Source organism: Dermochelys coriacea, chromosome 3 (assembly GCF_009764565.3).
Source record: "Dermochelys coriacea isolate rDerCor1 chromosome 3, rDerCor1.pri.v4, whole genome shotgun sequence".
In the NCBI taxonomy this organism is placed as follows: domain Eukaryota; kingdom Metazoa; phylum Chordata; order Testudines; family Dermochelyidae; genus Dermochelys; species Dermochelys coriacea.
The window spans coordinates 131,048,934-131,067,643 of record NC_050070.1 but is presented as its reverse complement, the minus strand read 5'-3'; the positions used below and the strand labels follow the sequence as shown (position 1 = coordinate 131,067,643).

General features: G+C 42.1%; 1 protein-coding gene across 2 annotated transcripts; it reads left to right on the top strand.

Moving 5' to 3' along the window:
- The first annotated feature begins 7,370 nt into the window (after positions 1-7,370).
- Positions 7,371-18,220, top strand: DLL1 (delta like canonical Notch ligand 1). Of its 2 annotated transcripts, none has more exons than XM_038396060.2 (11): positions 7,371-9,508; positions 9,829-10,143; positions 10,932-10,992; positions 11,472-11,729; positions 14,218-14,278; positions 14,766-14,896; positions 15,036-15,205; positions 15,317-15,533; positions 16,349-17,141; positions 17,262-17,376; positions 17,803-18,220. In XM_038396060.2, the coding sequence occupies exons 1-11, from the start codon at positions 9,449-9,451 to the stop codon at positions 17,806-17,808; spliced, it is 2,187 nt and encodes a 728-aa protein (XP_038251988.1). In that variant the 5' UTR covers positions 7,371-9,448; the 3' UTR covers positions 17,809-18,220. The 2 variants fall into 2 exon arrangements, with proteins under 2 accessions (XP_038251988.1, XP_043367267.1); XM_043511332.1 differs by having other exon boundaries at positions 7,373-9,508; positions 17,259-17,376.
- The last annotated feature ends 490 nt before the right edge of the window (positions 18,221-18,710 follow it).

Genomic DNA, 18,710 nt, shown 5'->3' with positions numbered 1-18,710 from the left:
AATTTGCTGACGTGAAAAGGACTTGCTTAAACATGTCTTCCCCCTTTACTAAATCTTTAGGTTTTTTATTGGGGTCTCTTTTGCTATGTCCATTTATTGGACTTGGGCTTTAAAAAAAGCGTTTCCTAGCAGCAGAATGCAGAAGGCCCATTCATATTACAATGGGCAGAGAGGAAAGAAAGAGCCTGGTTTGTTTAAACTGCTTCTGTCTTCATTCACAGCCTGATATCCATGCGTATTGTGCTGGCTACAATGGGACTAAAGGACTCATTGTGGTCGAAAACAAATCAAAATAGAATAAGAGATGATAAGATAAAAGAGTCATGCAACAAAATTGTTCAAAAAATCTAAGTCTTACATTTGAGATTTATGTTACCTATTGGCTGCGTGGCCTATTGACCGATGTTTATAATAACCACTAGAGTTTAATAAACAAAGCAATACATGGGAACTTTATGTGCCATTTTTAAAGGCACTGAGTAGAAATGGTGGGGGTATTGGTTGTTTTATTTAATAGTTATTGTGCCTGCATACATTTTACATATACATTCCATATATCATTTGTTTCTATCAGGTTATTCTCCTAGCAGTCACCACACATAATATCATCGTTATAAAAATGCCAGGGCCCTCCTTGTGTGTGCACACAGCATACTAACACTAATGCTCTCCTCTCTCAACCACAAGATGTTCACATAACCTACTCTATCCCATAGGCAACAGGTGGAAGCTTAAATAACTTCACATATTTTCAGGGGGGGAAGAAGGGACTTTGGGAAACCGATTTCAGGATTAGATCAGATGTTATTGCCAGTGAAAAATTAAACAGAGCAGTGCTCGAGGGAGTACAGATTAATATATTTAGTGACTCTGCATACACAAAGGCTTACCATTGTGGCCACGTCTGAATGCCTGTGAATAGGATGGAACATATGCAGCCTGTCACCGCAGGTGCCCACATCTGTTCTTCTCCAGGCAGATGCTCACAGAAAAGGGGAGAGCATTTCCAAAAGCTCCGATCCACCCCGTCCAAACCCATCCTCTTTTTACAATCACCTTCTGCAAAGAAGTTGCTTTGTGTGTGTGTGTATGTGTGTGTGTGTGAGAGAGAGAGACGTAGAGAGATCCACAAAGAAAATAAAAATAACCTCATGGAAACTGGAGGAAGTTTTGAAAGCCCAAGTGCAAAGAAAACAAACCAGCCCCAAACCCCAAAGCATTATAATTTCCAGGTTTTGAAACTGCAGTGTAAAACTGGTGGTCTTACTAGACCATAGGTAAAAAGAAAAGGAGTACTTGTGGCACCTTAGAGACTAACAAATTTATTTGAGCATAAGCTTTCGTGAGCTACAGCTCACTTCGTCGGATGCATTCCATAGGTATAAGAGGAAAAGACTATTCTCAAGCTCAGTGTAGTATAGTAAAGTATAGTATAGTATAGTATAAACTGCTATAATTACAGTAATAAAGAAATAATGTATCAAGCTATTATTTGGAGTTTAAAATGTTAGGGTTTATGCCAGTGAATAATTAAACTTGGAACATGGAAGAGGTCTCTTTCCCTTTAGTAGCGAGTGAACACAGATGACATTGTGAACACAGATGACATTGTTACTAAAATTTGGGTTACAGTGATGGGAACATTTATATCCACTCTCTGAAAATTCATAACCAGTGAATAACTCATATTTTTCTAGAACATATTGAAATTAACAAGTAGCCACAATCTCTAGATTTCTTCATGTGCCAAGTAGAAAGATTAGACTGAAATAAGAATGGGCTGGATTTTGCACTTTTTGCTCAAGCAAAAAACAAAAAAATAAACAACAGGAATGGAAGGTTTTCCTGACTCCCCCTCCATGGATCCAGCCACTGTGATAGAAAAAGAGAATGGTCTTATCTTACTAGAATGTCTAGATTCACATTCATGTACCTACTGAAGTCGATGCCACTGGACAGGCAGTATCCGGTCCATAATCATGACCACTTTAGGATTTAACACATTCCATGACTTCACACTGAGATCTATGACAAATAAGTCATTGATAGGAATCCTAACTTTGCTCCTTTTATTCACGCAGAACTCCCTTTCAAGTGAATGGGAGTGTTGCATGAGTAAGGAGAGCAAGATTTGTCCCAGCATAGAGGCTATTTCTATCAGAATTTGTGAAGTAATGATCGTGCTCATGAAGTCAAATGCGGAGCTAAAACGGAAAGGGAAAATATAATTTAAATTATTTTAATGGTTTGAGTCCACCCAAAAATAGCGCTAAAACCATGACCTTTGTAATTACCAAGTGTTTCTTGTACACTACTTGATCTATAACTGGAGATTTTGGTGCATACAGCCTGTCAATGGTATAATCAGATAAAATGAGCCCACCCGCAGTTCTTCCAAGATGAAACCACTTTCATAAAGTTTTTTTTATTTACAGTAAGCTTTAGAGAGTAAAATAGATGAGATTTTTAGAGTCAATTAAAAAGAACTAGGGAGGGGGAGGAGAAACGTTTAACCTTTTCCTCTTTCTTGTAGTCTCTCGAAAGAAGAATTGGAGAACTATCCGATGGATCAAACTTTAGAGTCTTTTACTTCGTCAAAACTCCCTATCATTTCCTGTAAAACTTGGGCCATTATTGATAAGTATTATAGGTCACATATAATGACTGAAGTTATCAAACTTGTTTGTAGAATCCTTTTACATAATTTCTAACCATTGACCTAGTCGTTTAAAAAAGAAATCAAAAGAAAAGGCGCTAAGCAAAACCAAAACAAAACAAAAATATAATTGAATTGCCAGAAAGAACCTGTGTCCATATTTGTCTTTCCCAGCAAATTCTCTGACATCTGGTATTGAGTTATCATTAACACCTAGAATTATTACTAAAATTGCACACAATACATGGACACAAAGGAAAATGACAGGTTTCAAAGTAGTAGCTGTGTTAGTCTGTATTCGCAAAAAGAAAAGGAGTACTTGTGGCACCTTAGAGACTAACAAATTTATTTGAGCATAAGCTTTCGTGAGCATCCGATGAAGTGAGCTGTAGCTCACGAAAGCTTATGCTCAAATAAATTTGTTAGTCTCTAAGGTGCCACAAGTACTCCTTTTTTTTTTTTTTTTTACAAAGGAAAATGTAAGAAATGTATTCTATAGAGCATGTGTGCTTTATATAGTTATATTGGAATGCATATATAATATACACAGACGCCTTTGGATACATTTTACATTTTATTTTTAATTTAGAAAGGCAATCTGAGATCTAAAACGATTATGAGATTCTGGAGTTTAGCCTCAGAAGATATTGAATGTGCAGCTAAGCTCGCTTGCTTTCTCTCTCTCTCTCTCTCTCTGTGTGTGTGTGAGAGAGAGAGAGAGAGAGAGAGAGATAGCTAGATGGTCGGAGCAGGTCACACTGGCTTCTCTTTTTTGGGGATCGATGGCAATCTGTTGGTGGGGGAGATGGGCCAGTCTATTGTCGTGCCTTTTTTTGTGTGTTTGGTTTTGTTTCTTCTATGGCCCGGAGGTATGTGTAATCCTGAGCACATCACATTTGCTAAATTTGCCCTAAGGAACCGGCAGATGTTCCCGTGGCAGACATCGGCACGCGACTGACCTCAACCCTTGCAAGAATATTCAACCAACAATCCTTGCCATTTTGAAATAACAGCAACAGAACACACACACACATACACACACACACACAAAGAACAGTCACCAACTTTCCTCATCACAGTTTCCCACAGCCAAAATAGAGTCGGACACAAGCCAACAACCAAACAAACAGCCAGAGCAAAGGGAAAAGGTTTCCCCCCATGTTCAGTCAGTAAAACATATATAGGGGCCACTTTCGGATTTTCACAGGAAAGGGCTGAAGAGCAGCTGGCTGCAGTAATCTGATCTGGAGACAAAGGAATGCCCCGTCGGTTCTAGGATCACAGGTAAACACACAACCTTTGTTATGAAAATGAGGGGCTAGGATAGGGCTAGAGCAGATGATTTGCGATTTGAAAAAGAGGGATGGGGGAGGAGGGGGAGAAGCCACCGAGCTGCTTATCTATCATCTGGCCTCTCTGTGTGCCAGCTGAGCCACGCGACTGCCCTTTCTTATTCTAATCAGCACATGCCTTTGCAACTTTCTACAAACCTTCATGCTAAACTTCTTAATCCCCCTCACACATAAAAACATGCGAATATCCATCAGAAAATACAGAGCAATCATATTACCCCCATAATTGCTTTATTGTAATACATTCCCTTCTTCCCCTCCCCTCTCACCACTCGCCCTATTTTTTATACAGGACTGGGGTACAGGAAAGCTTACATTGCATAACACTCTGGGGAAAACAATCTTTTCCCACACCAGCGCTTGGTCTGCCAGTTCCTAGTGAGGAGGTGGCTAAGTTTAAGTTTTCCAGATCAGAAAAGTGTACAGTACAATGATAGATATAATACTCATTACGTCCTGATTACCGTATCAGAAAAGCCACCATCGAACTGCGTTGAGGCCAGTGGTTTATGTGGGACTATTTCCAATCACATCCACTTACCCTTACCCCCGTTGCCATAAAGTATGAATACAACCATCTGCTTCACCGCACCTAACCATTCTAGACCTTCAGATGCATTATAAATATACTTGTATGTTAAATATTTCTGTGTATTAGCATGGCAGCGGATATGTAGTATACATATCAATGACACACACTTAGGTAAATAATATATACCCAATTAAAATATTATCCCCAATCAGCTTCACATAACTACACACATACACGTATGCATGCATATGTCGACATGCACCATATGGCTATGCTTGATACATTTCTAGAAAAATACAAGACAATAAAGGGTGAATAAGCAGTATCCTGTAGAAATTGATGCGTTTTACTAACCCTAATTAATAGACATCATGCAATGACTATGTCTATAATCTGGCATGGTTATAAATAAAAGATGATTTGACTGATTGGAAGTTTTCAGTTTTGTTGTTCTGTGGTTGAGCTGTAATTCTTGCAAGGGAAGAGGGAGCCTGGCACTACAGGATGCTATAAATTAAAATATACAGTATTCAGTCCGCCTGAGACAATGCAAGATCTCCGCTCTAGAGAATTGTTTAACGATAAGGCTCAACCTTTTAGTCCTACATGTTTAGACCGCGTAAATGCATTCTGTTCTCTCCCTTATTGAACTCGATTTCTAACACGTCATTCAAAAAAGCAAGGTGCCTACACGTGATTCTCTTGAATTACCAAAATCCTGTTCGCAGGGAAATTTTTCCTTCCATCCCCATTGCCAGTGTCTGGGGCTGTCTTCCGCTCCTTAATGAGCCTGACTTTGTACTGTATATTTGCTGAGTTATCAAAAAGTATTTAAAAGCGGGTTTCAGCATTTTCTTAACGAGAAAGGTTAGGATTTATTACCTCCCTTCAAGCTCAGGACTTTGGCTGCTGTGGCCATGCCACCGATAGTCTACTTAACATACTTCAACGTAAGCTGCCTCTGCATTTGGGGGGCTCTGATTCGGGTATGTAAGTGTGAGAGGAGTATAGAGACATGCAGTTAGGAGTGAAAAAACGCCATTTGGTTAGGAGCAGATGGCTGGCTAGGGGGTTGATCGCGTCTAAAGGCGTGTCATCCCCCTTCAGCTCGAATCCCTAAGGGCTCCCCTTGTCTTTAAAATCAATGAAAATTAAAGTGCAGAGAAAGGATGAATAGTTAGACCTCGAGTCCCTCTTTTGTTCGTCCCAGCTACTGGTGGGCAGGAGTTAAACTACAACAGCCTCCTATAGAAACACTTAAGTTAAACAGTCTCCCCGTTAGCCCAGCATCTGAAAGAGAGAGGGAGAGGGGGGAAAAAAGCAAAAAAAGGAGCTTTCTGCTTGATTTCCCCAACACAGAATCGCGTGGCATAAATTAAGTTGGAAAAGAATAAGTGCATTGGTCAGGATTCTGATGGATTTTACGACGCCTTTCAGTTACGCTTTGCAGCAGTAATCGAGAAATCTGTGCCACGTCAATTTAACAAATACTTGATACTGAAGGGTGATGTTAAAGATTTGGGGCAAGTTTTTTTTTTTTGTAGGTTTAAGCTCTTGCGCGTGTAACTTTTTATTTACAGTTTTTTAACAGCGATGCAAATGAAAGAACTTTCTATCTCTCCCAGATTAAAAGATTTGTGGTGATATATCACTTCTAACCTCAGTCTACAGACGACCCCAACTTTAAACATATTTTCCCCTCCCACGTGCCCAGAAAACCTATATAAACCAGATTTGCTTTCCGAGGGAAAAGAGGCTGCAGTAAAGTTTCAGAAGCAGTGGCAAGTCATTAAAAAAGATGTTGACGCTAGGTGGCAAGAGTAATTTACAAGTTAAATCTAGCGCTACTCTCCAATATCCTCTGTTAACATATCCACATGTTCCTTACTTAAAGAAGGTGAAAGTGTAGGTGAATTTTTAGTCTTTAGCATGAACATGCTTAATGGGCCCGATCCGGCCATCTTTACTCAGGCAAAATTCCCACTGATGTTAATGGGAGACTGTTTGATGAGATCCTACGTTTAAAACTGATTATCCCAGAAGTACCTGTAGTTTAAAAGCAAACATTCCTGTGCACATGAGATTTTATAATCGGGAAGGGGGGGAGGGGAGAATATTTGGGTAAAAATGATACGTTTGACCCAAGTTATATTTAAACAAAGGAGATTTAAAAGGTGAAAGGGTGCGAATATTTTGATACTTGTTTAAATGACACAGATACTTGGAAAGTTTTGGTGCCAGCAGAGGAAAAAAGGCTATGCTGCCCTGGGAAGTATACAGTTACAATCGTGTAATAGCCAGGATGTGCTAGGCTGAATGGACTCATTAATGATTTTCTTTTAATTGGTATTAACCAGTGATTTTACTTTAAAAAGTGTTTGAGAATTTTTTCCAGTGCATTGTAAGATAATTTGTGATCAAGACATCTGCTTCAATGGAAGTCACATTTTGCCATGCAAATGCACGTTACAACCCAATAAAGTAGCCATAATAAGGCTTTTAGCATGGCATACCTACAGTGAGGTTATTGTAGCCAAATCCTCTCCTTTGCACACGAGCTTAATCTGCGCTGAAATGCTGTGTTACAATTAAAATGACATTTACACAGACAGTTACACCTTGCATCCTAATGAATCCGCCTGCGCCTATCTAGGTGCTTGAAAAGGGCCCAAAACAAAGTGAAAACCCATCTCCAAGTTATATCCCAAAGTCGCCTGCAAACTTTTTATCTTCCACTTTGAGCCATAATTAAGAAATTTCGCAGTGAGAGGCCCTTCTACCCCCAGTAAACTCCTGGCCGTGTTTTTAAAATCGAAACAAAAGTTCTAGTGTCCGATGGACGTGTAAAAAAATAAGGAGTTGGCTGTTGGTGTAAAGTTGTTTTTTTAATGGGGGGGGGCGGTGCTGGATGGGATTTCTTTTTTAAAAATGTGCGGACATTGTTGTAGAGGCAGTAGCGTGCGCCGAGGGGAGCTCTTTCTCTCCCTTGCATTGTGCAGCGAGCAGGTGCTGTCTACATTACCATACAGCTGAGAGCACAAAGAGCCAACTGATTCAGCCCTCACACAATAACAAACTGCCTTAATGACAGCCACGCGAACGACACACACCAAACTCACTTTTTACTAAGCTGAAGGAGGGGGAAAAAGGGAGAGAGGATGAGGAGGAGGCTGATCATAATAATATAGGGATATGGGACTCAAATGGGCTTTGCTAACTGCTTGCTTCAGCAGTTCGCAACCTGTTCTCAGCGAGGAGATACATATTTTTTTAAAAAAGCCCAAATGTTTCCCCATCCCCTGAAACTTAACTCATGGCTCTTCCCAGTTTTACTTCGCTACGAAAATCTCTGTAGTGTATCCAGAATAATGATCAGTCCCTAAGCATCCTGCCTCTTCCAGCTTGCCAACTTTGAAACGCCAGATTCTCTCCCCCTGCCGCGGTAGGATTATTTTAGCACCTTTAACATACTCCCTGGTATAGCCTGGTTTTAAGAAACTGGAAGGAGAACAGCAAAGACCTTCTCTGGTCCCACAAAAATATTCGTGAGCTTTTTTTTTTTTTTAAATAAATGATCCATGGGGAAGATGGTGTGAATTTAAAGGGATCAGATTTCTCGTGTGTGTCAAGCTACCCCCCCCATCCCCCTTTAAGCTAAAGGATATCCCTGGAAATGTATATTATCACCAACAACTTACTTTTTTGGGCACAGTGGTGCTTTACAAATTTCAAGAGGTAATTATAGATCTCAGTGCTTGGAACTCGTTTTCTTGCTGGGGTGTGTTGCTCTCTCTCTTTCTGTGCATGTTGCGAGAGGGTGTTACCATCTCCCCAGAGCAGAAGGGGGATTCTTGCGGTTACCAAATTTGCAGGAATGTAAATGAGCGCGTTTGGTGAGAGCAGGAGGGGAAAGGGGTAAAGGAGGAGGAGGAGGATTGCACATTTTACAGCTCACTGACCATTTGGCGATCCATTGAGAGGAGGGTTTGGAAAAGTGGCTCCTTTGTGACAGCTCTAGCCAGATTGGGGGGCTGCTCATTTGCATCTCATTAGCCATGCAGGCGGCCGGCGGGATATAAGGGAGGCAGGCGCCTGATGAGAGGCAGATCCATAGTGCTTTACATTCGGAGAGAGGCACAGCAAAGATCATACACGCGCAAGGAGAGACCCAGGAGCACACACGGGCGCGCTCAGTTCGCTTCCATTAAGACATTATCTGTTTATTACTATTGTTATTATTATTATTTTTGGCTTGGATTCTTTAAAAAATAAGACTACAAGAAATAACCGATCTTTGCATCTTGCGAGAAGGGGATAAGAGTCCAACGTGATCTGCAAATTGCTGCTGCTGTTTGACACTTCCCAGCCCCTGATCTGCGAGGGGCCAGCTCCACACACGCAGATAACACACAAACCCCCTCTCTCGCTCTGCTCATTCGAAGGCAACAGGAATTATCGCTTCCTCCTCCTAGTCTACAGGGATTTCCAGATCGCTGATTTTTAATCTTCCACGGGAAGCCTTTTCTCTGCCTCTATTGGGAATTAAGTGGCTTTTTTTTTTCCGTTTTGGTTGGTGGAGGCAGAAGCTTTAGGCGAAAGGAGAAAAATCGTGGATTGGAAGAGACAGGGAGAAAAAAGTTGTTTAGAATATCAGTCTGAAAAACAGTCTGTCCCCTCTTTTGCCACCCAGAAGAGCTGTCAGTCCCCCGAAGGGCGTCCCTAAAAGCATAACCAGAAGAGAGAGACAGAGAGAGAGACTTGAAAGAGGTAAACTTTAACACTAACTCCACTAGGACAAGAGGCTTCTCCTGCTCAGGCTTCTTGAGAGACACTTTTTTTTTTTTTTGCCTGTGAAAGAAAGAAAGAAAGAAAAAAGTGGCAAGAAGACAAGAAACCCTACTCTTCAAAATGGGAGGTCAGTCCATGCTGACCCTTGCCATCCTCTCCGTGCTGCTTTGCCATTGCCAGGTAAGTGGATCTGGGGTCTGTATTCCAGGCGCTGTTCAGGGCAACTGCTAAGAACAACTGCCAAGCTAACCAGGGGCGGCGGGGGACTCGGTGGCAAAGGGAAACGCTGGGAGGGATGCTGCAAAGACTGGCAAACTGTTGAGCCTCCTCTCTGGCGGAGGCTTGTCCTCCAGCCCCGGGGGCAGCTGGCCCTGGCTCTGGGCACGTGGCTCCTAGGGGAGCTGAACCGGAGCGTGTGGGGTCTCCGGGCTTGGCTGCTGCACCCGCCTTGCCCGCCCCGGTTGGCGGGCGCCTTTTGAATGGCTCCTTGTCCCCCGCAGGTGCGGTGCTCCGGGGTCTTCGAGCTGAAGCTGCAGGAGTTTGTCAATAAGAAGGGGCTGCTGGGGAACCGCAACTGCTGCGGCGGGGGGAGCGGCGGCCCCGGCGCCGGGCTGCAGCAGTGCGACTGCAAGACCTTCTTCCGCGTGTGCCTCAAGCACTATCAGGCCAGCGTGTCCCCCGAGCCGCCCTGCACCTACGGCAGCGCCATCACCCCGGTGCTGGGAGCCAACTCCTTCAGCGTGCCCGACAGCGCCGGCGGCGCCGAGCCCGCCTTCAGCAACCCCATCCGCTTCCCCTTCGGCTTCACCTGGCCCGTAAGTTCCAGCGCGGGCCGCTCCCGCGCCGGCCCCGCCACGCGCCAGGGGCTGCGCGAGCGCCGGGGAGCGCGGAGCAGCGCGCGCGCGGGGCGCGGCTAAGGGTCTGCGGCCAAAGGACAGGCTGGCCTGGGTGCGCCACAGCCGCTCGGCAGCGGGCTGGGGCTGGGGCTGGGGCTGGGGCTGGGGGGCAGCATGTCCTGGCCGCCTCTGGACGGCGGGAGACTCGTGCTGCAGCGGGGCCTGTGTCTGGCCGTGGACCCGGTGAGCCGGGCAGAGGCACGGACGGCGGTGGGAGCGGCAGAGCGGTTCCCCCGCTCCCGTCACTTGCCAACACATGTATGGTGTCCCCCCCCCGCCCCCAGTGCGGGGGGGAAGGGTCCTGATTCTCTCCCCTCCCCGCCCGATTGCCCGTTTCTGTGCCCGGTGCAGGCTGTAGAAATCGTCCGCCCTGCGTGAAATTCCCAAAGGACCTTCCAGCCATCTTCCCAATGTGTGAAACTGGGGAAATTAAGTGTGAAGATTAATGGCAACTGCCCTCACATCCTACCCTGACTCCCTCCTTTTTTACACCATATCCTGTACTAACAGGCTGAAAAAACAGGCCAGGAAACAACTCTTCAAAAACTCTTCCAATCCCTTGAGAAAAGTGAAAACAGGCTGAAGCGAGGGGTTAGAGGGTTGCACTGACTGGCCACATATATTCCTGGTGCTGCTCCTGCCTGTGATCACATTTTTTGCTCACTTTAGATTTTGATTCTCATTTTGTGTGCATTTTTTTTTTCCAGGGCACTTTCTCTCTTATCATTGAAGCTCTTCATACAGATTCTCCCGATGACCTCAACCCAGGTAAATACCCTGGTGCAAATCCTTTCCCAGGATTAAATCCAAACCTGCTACTTCTCAGGCTGACTTTCCTTACTTTCTCAATTAATGTAGCCACTCCCTGCCCTTTCTCACTCTTCTGTTCTTCATAAGTGTTATAAGAAAGAGAGCCCTGTCAGCCCATGGCTTTAACATGTCTGCATTTACAATTCTCCCCTCCTGTGAATTCCTCTAGGTAATCTATTGCATTTATTCCCATTGCACCCTCATGACTCACAGTTAGTTAATTAAAAAGAAAAGGAGTACTTGTGGCACTTTAGAGACTAACAAATTTATTTGAGCATAAGCTTTTGTGAGCTGCTCACGAAAGCTTATGCTCAAATAAATTTATTAGTCTCTAAGGTGCCACAAGTACTCCTTTTCTTTTTGCGAATACAGACTAACACAGCTGCTACTCTGAAACCAGTTAGTTAATTGCATTTTTTCCTTCCCTCTCCTTTCAGAGAACCCAGAGCGCCTTATCAGTCGGCTGGCCACACAGAGGCATTTGACAGTGGGGGAAGAGTGGTCCCAGGACCTGCACAGCAGTGGCCGCACTGACCTCAAGTACTCCTACCGCTTTGTGTGTGATGAACACTACTATGGAGAGGGATGCTCTGTCTTCTGCCGGCCCAGGGATGATGCCTTTGGCCACTTCACTTGCGGAGAGCGTGGAGAGAAGGTCTGCAACCCAGGCTGGAAGGGCCAGTACTGCACCGAACGTGAGTGTCCATAAAGAAAGACTATTGAATCTCTCCTGGCTACAGTCACATGCATTATGATGGCCACTGAAGTCAATGGAAGACATTCCATTGATTTCACTATGCATTGGTTCAGGTCCCAGATGAGAATAAAAACCAAGGTAGAAGGAATATATGATGGTATGGTGCTGCTGTGTGAAGGTTTTATTGGCATGAACCATGGGATGACCTCATTACTCAGAAGTGCCAAAACCATAAGTGAGTTACCTGAAATGATCCAATCTTACACCAATGACATCTTGATGCCATATTACACCATCACATATTTTGTTTACACTAAAAATTATATAGAAAAATTATTCTACAAATGTTTTAGGAAGTTTAAAAGAAAACATATGGAGGCTATTTATGGTATCCTTCTACCAGGAAGTCAGGATATCTTCACACCATGAGTCAAGAGGTACAGGCCTTAGAAAGAGGAATTATAACTAATAGAACTTCTACAATGCTGAAATAGCTTATCCATCAATCATAAAATCAAGATTGTACGGTTTGATACCTTGCAACCTCGTAACCTAACAGGGCTCGAAACAAGTGGTGTCACCCACTGGAAAGGAGGAGTCCAAGATACTCTCTAGTGATATAAAGAACATATTTCTAATCCTGGAAGATCATGAGATACTGGATCCTAAATCTGACACTGGTTGAGGTCTGAACATTGCCCCCTCTGTACCCCAGATCAGTGTAATTTGCGAGGAGAAAAAAACACATTTGTGGGAAACTAGGAAACATTATGGAGGCAGGCTTGGTTTTGTTTTGTATTATATGAAGAACTGTAAGCTTTAAATGAGGGCTGAGCTTGACTCTGATGGCAGGTTTGGAATGTTAGACGTAGTCCTGGCAGAGATGGAGCAGATTGCAACTGAGGTGGTCAAAGAAATCAGATAAATTGAAGATTAATTTAGTGCACCTCCCACCCGACTCTACTATACACTCTAGTATATACTAATATTCTAATTTGTGTGTATGTCTATAATAATATATTGGCAGATAATTCACCATCTGAATATCCCCCTTCAAACCTCACAAATCAGGATAAGTAACGGGAAGAAAACAATTTGAATGTTGTAGTGTGCAAGGCAGCCTATCTGTTTGCCTTGTAAAAAAAAAAAAAAAAAAGAGTTAAATCGTGAATTCAGATGGACTGATATTAAACAGCCGCAGTTTATTCTTATTGTTAGGGACTAGTAAGGTGATTACAGCCCTATGTGACACAATTTTGCATAGTAAACTGGGGGCTTGAATTTCCCCTGTGAAGGCTTTAAATTGTTGTTGTGCCCCTGGATTAAAGGTTTCTATTGCAGACATGTTAGGGGGTAGAGGGAGAGGAAACATTTCTTTGATGAACTGTTTAGGGATGTCGGCACCTTTTGATATTTGTATATTGCTGCTTCTTCAGTAACCAAGCAGAATATTTCCCCTCTTTTCTGAATCATTGTGTGCATGCAGTATAGTGTACTTTGAGTCTTATGAAAAATCAGCTAAAAATATGAAATCATATGTTTATTAGGCAGTAGGCTGTGTGTGCTTATGCAAAAGAATGTTTTCTGGTTAGCAAGCGAGGTTTCCAGGCTCCAGATTGCTTCCCTTATACCCTTTCTCATCTCCTTTCATTCCAGTTGTGAGACAATCTCATTATCAGCACCTTCTTTCTTTCTTTCTTTTGCATGTCATTGTCTCCAGCTAGCTTTGTTGAATTAAAACTTTGCAGTGCCTGCTTAATGAGTTCCATAACCATGCGAAATAATGAGCAGAAGTCTCTTTTTTCCCCACCCTCCCTCCTTCTGGCCCGCTTACCTCTTTACTATGTTTGTGCCCACCCGCCCCCTTTTTTTGCAGGGGGGAGGAAGAACTTTAGACTTATTTATTTGAATAAGAAAAAAAGTTTTTGCAGAGAAATCACGCGCGTGCCATAGATTAGATCTGGGCAGGGATAGGCTGCTGGGGAAGCATGTCTTAGCCCCAATTGGCTGCAAGGGGTTGGGGGTATTGTTGCAATGGGGCAGCTGCTGGGAGAGAATAGACAATAGAGCAGCTGTCCTGCACTGGCACCCTGCACACCAGCTGTCCACTCTTATCTACACACACACTTTCTGGGGATATTAAGAGGTGGAGCTGTGTGCATAGAATTGGAAAAAAGGACTTCTGACCCTCACTGGGAAGGAAAGGGGGGTGAGGGGCTGTAGGGAAGGGAGCAATTGTGAGTCCTCTTTTGTCTGTGTGCAACTGTATTAAGAAGAAAGCTCATCCCTAGTGATAAGTAAAATACCCAGTTACTAAGCAAGATCAATACTCCACAGCCTTCAGAGATTAACTCAGCTGCTATTAACTGACTGAACTAGTGAAAGAGGGTTTGTCCCAACCCAGAAGACACTTCACAACTGTATTTTCAGAAGGGATGTATTTGACCCAGGAGCTTATGTATCTATATTTTTTTATTTGTCTGCAGCAATTTGCCTGCCTGGATGTGATGAACAACATGGGTTTTGTGACAAACCTGGAGAATGCAAGTAAGTTTTCTGAGGTTTTTCCTATTTTTTTTTCTTTTTGGTCTGTAATGTCAAATTGATGCTCTAGACTTAGATAAAACATTTGTCATTTGAGGGTTAGTTTAAGTGTTTTTCCTCATAGGAGATGGTAACCTGAGAAATCCAGATAATACCAGATCAAAAGTATTAATCTAGAAGTCAAACATCAGTGTCATTAATATTAACTTAATGAGTTTCCAGTAGTATATGTAAGGTTAGCGGTTTGTTATGATAGTAAACAAAATAAGTACCTAGAACAATAGCTCTGTTTAATGCAATGAAAGAGGTAGCTGGGACTGATGAAAGCTGATGCTACAGTTAGACTCAGTGACTTTCCCACATGAAGGATCATGGAAGGCTTTTTAGGAAACTTGATTCCTGGTTTTTGCTTCCGTGTGTTTGCAGAGTTTGAGATAGGATTTCTAATTGTTGGAAGTACAAATCTTACAATCCTTTGTTTGTTTTTCAGATGTAGGGTTGGGTGGCAAGGGCGTTATTGTGATGAGTGCATCCGATACCCAGGCTGCCTTCATGGTACCTGTCAACAACCGTGGCAGTGCAACTGTCAGGAAGGCTGGGGTGGCCTTTTCTGTAACCAAGGTAAGTTGTCTATCATTGCTTATGATTGTCTTTTAGAAAATAACTCCATTTTCTAGAGTACCCCCCATTCAAGCCATGCAACAGTTGCAAACTAGTGCACATCTTTATGGATCTGTCTCTCCTTTTAAATCTTTTTCAGATCTTAATTACTGTACCCATCATAAGCCTTGCAAGAATGGTGCCACTTGCACCAATACCGGCCAGGGCAGCTACACTTGTTCTTGCCGTCCTGGGTACACTGGTTCCAACTGTGAGATTGAAATCAATGAATGTGATGCCAACCACTGCAAGAATGGTGGAAGTTGCACCGTAAGTTAAAGGAGTTAATGACATTTTTAAAATCTGATCAACTAAAGACAGTTTTACAGTCATTTTGATTTTTAAATTATTTAAGTTGAATAAATCTTTTCTTTTTGACAGGATCTTGAAAACAGCTATTCATGTACCTGTCCACCTGGCTTCTATGGTAAAAACTGTGAGCTGAGTGCTATGACTTGCGCTGATGGCCCATGCTTCAATGGAGGGCGATGCACAGACAACCCTGATGGTGGATACAGCTGTCGTTGCCCATTGGGTTACTCTGGGTTTAACTGTGAAAAGAAAATTGATTATTGCAGCTCCAGTCCTTGTGCTAATGGTAAGGCAAACTATATACCTTTGTCTCTTAAAGGGACACTGTCATGTAGTTGAGGGTTTGTATAAAATAAAATTACAAAGCATAGGCCAGGTCAGTCCATTATTTTTAATCGGAACTCCCTGCCGAGTTGTGTCATTAGTTTTTATCTAGAACTCCCCCATTGACTAAATGGAGGAGTTCCGCTTAAAAGGTGATGGCATGATATGGCTCCACAGTATCAATAGTATTGTCTTTCAGTGTGACCTTGGGTCTGGCATTTGGCCTCCTTGTGCCTCACGTTCCACATTTGTAAAATGGGGATAGCAATCTTTTAAAAATGCCTTTGTAAAATTGCTTTGAGCTCTATGGATGAAATATGCCATCAAAATGCTAAATATTTTTTATTATTTAGCAGTAGTAAAGCTGTCTTCATTTAAAAAAAGTGTTTTTTTTTAAAAACATTCTTCCATGCTGGTTGCAATCCAAACTCCACAACATTGTGCCAATGCATAAAAACCAAGGTGTGAAATTGATTCAGTCTAGTTTCACCAATGAAGCTGAGTAAAAGACAAAAAAGTAAACAGAATAAGTGGTGAAAAGTAAATAAGCTTTAGAAAATTAATGAAAGTTTTGCTGCTGGTAACAGAGATAAAAACTTTAAGGGTGAGCTACGATTTTCAGAAGTGGAATCCTAATTCCGTATTTGTATCTAGGCATCCAGTTTTTGAAAGCCTTGGCCTTGATTTTCATCATTTTAAGTACACTGTGAAGCTGAAGAGTTGTTACTTGATATTATAAAAACACTTACCTATTATTTGTCATATTTAATATTGCAGGAGCCCAGTGTGTTGATCTTGGAAATTCTTACATATGCCAATGCCAGGCTGGTTTTACTGGAAGACACTGTGATGATAATGTGGATGACTGTGCCTCCTTTCCTTGTTTGAATGGTGGAACCTGCCAAGATGGAATTAATGACTTTTCTTGCACCTGCCCACCAGGATACAATGGAAAGAACTGTAGTGCTCCAGTCAGCAAATGTGAACACAACCCTTGTCACAATGGGGCTACTTGCCATGAAAGAAACAACCGTTATGTGTGTGAGTGTGCTCGGGGATATGGTGGACTCAACTGCCAGTTTTTGCTCCCTGAACAGCCTCAGGGACCTGTAATTGTTGACTTCACTGAGAAGTACACCGAAGGTCAGAATACACAGTTTCCTTGGATTGCAGTATGTGCTGGGATTATTTTGGTCCTGATGCTATTGCTGGGGTGCGCTGCTATGGTTGTCTGTGTCAGACTCAAAATGCAAAAGAGGCACCATCAGCCTGATGCATGCAGGAGTGAAACAGAGACCATGAACAACTTGGCCAACTGCCAACGCGAAAAGGACATTTCAATAAGTGTCATTGGTGCCACTCAGATTAAAAACACAAATAAGAAAGTAGACTTTCACAGTGATAACTCTGATAAAAATGGCTACAAAGTTAGATACCCATCAGTGGATTACAATTTGGTGCATGAACTTAAGAATGAGGACTCTGTTAAAGAGGAACACAGCAGATGCGAAGCCAAGTGTGAACCATACAATTCAGAGGCAGAGGAGAAAAGTGCAGTACCACTAAAGAGGTACGGTTCAGAAATAGCTCTGGGGGAACAGTTTACTGTAAAGAGTGTATATGTTTCCTTGTTGGTACTAGTAGCAGCCATCTGATTTGTTTTTATTTTTGTTGGTTTTATCTTCAATAGTGATACTTCTGAAAGAAAACGACCAGAATCAGTATATTCCACTTCAAAGGACACAAAGTACCAGTCGGTGTATGTCATATCAGAAGAGAAAGATGAATGCATTATAGCAACTGAGGTTAGTACAGTGCCTAATGGTTGTAAAAGAAAATAAAAATAATTGAGCCAGATCTTGAGCTAGTGTAGATCAGCACGGCTCTGCTGCCTTTCATGGAGCTATACCAATTTACACTCGGTGAGATCTGGCCCTGTGGGTTTATTTATCATGTGGAGGTTGTAAAACTGATAGGTTTTTTTTTAAGATAAAGCCCAATCCTGCAAATGATTCGCTTCAGTGGGAGTTCCACACACAGAGAGCTGGCAGGATTGGGACACAGCTGTAGTATACTTTTAATTTATGAGTTATTCCTCATCTGTGGAGTCTCTTCTGCCCTAGTGCACCGATGGACTCCTTGATCTCTGTCCATCTCTTAATCACTGAGACCCTCTGTGTTTTACTAAATTCTGCTTCTGTCTGTTCTTGGCTTCTCTCAACTCTCTACAGGTGTAAAATGGAAGTGATATGACAAAGTTGTTGTTCAAAACAATTTCAAAGGAGATATGCCCCAATGAATGCTGCTGAAAGAGGAAAGGGAGATTCCTTCACTGACTGCTGCTGAGAAACTAAATTCAGGCTGAGCTGGTTCTCTACTGAAGTTAGCAAAGTGACTGCAAAAAAACAAGATGGACACTAGGCAAGGATCTGTGTTCAAGAATAACTGTTGCACTGCCTTTATGAATTTTATCATTGCACTATGGTCAGTTGCTTTTCTATATATATTTAAATGAAGGGACTTAATTACTACATAAGAAGCATGCACTGCGTGAAGTGTATATTTTGGATTCTTACGAGCCAGTCTTTTCTTGAATTAGAGACACAAACACTGCCTTTAATGTCTTTTTTGATACTAAAATGTGTTTTTTACTAGGTGAAAAAAAGTGTGTTATTTTTTTGAATCTGTAAAAATATTTTCATGATAATTGTAAAGCTTGAGTATTTTGTGATGTTCATTTTTTTTATAATTTAATTTTTTTGGTAAATATGTACAAAGGCACTTCGGGTCTATGTGACTATATTTTTTTGTATATAAATGTATTTATGGAATATTGTGCAAATGTTATTTGAGGTTTTTTTTACTGTTTTGTTAATGAAGAAATTCATTTTTAAAATATTTTTCCAAAATAAATATTATTAATGATAACGAAAAAGATATCTTTACTCTCCAAAACAATATGATCCAATTTTGCCATCAATGGCCAATCAAAATCTGACATATTTCAGTAGGTGATTAGGGGGAGCAGGGATAGGACTCAAAGTTGCAAGAAAGTATGGAAAAGAACTTCTCCGATGTAAATCCCTCCTTACACTTTTCATTCCCTCTTTAACTTTCTGAATGATTGACCTTTGGGGTT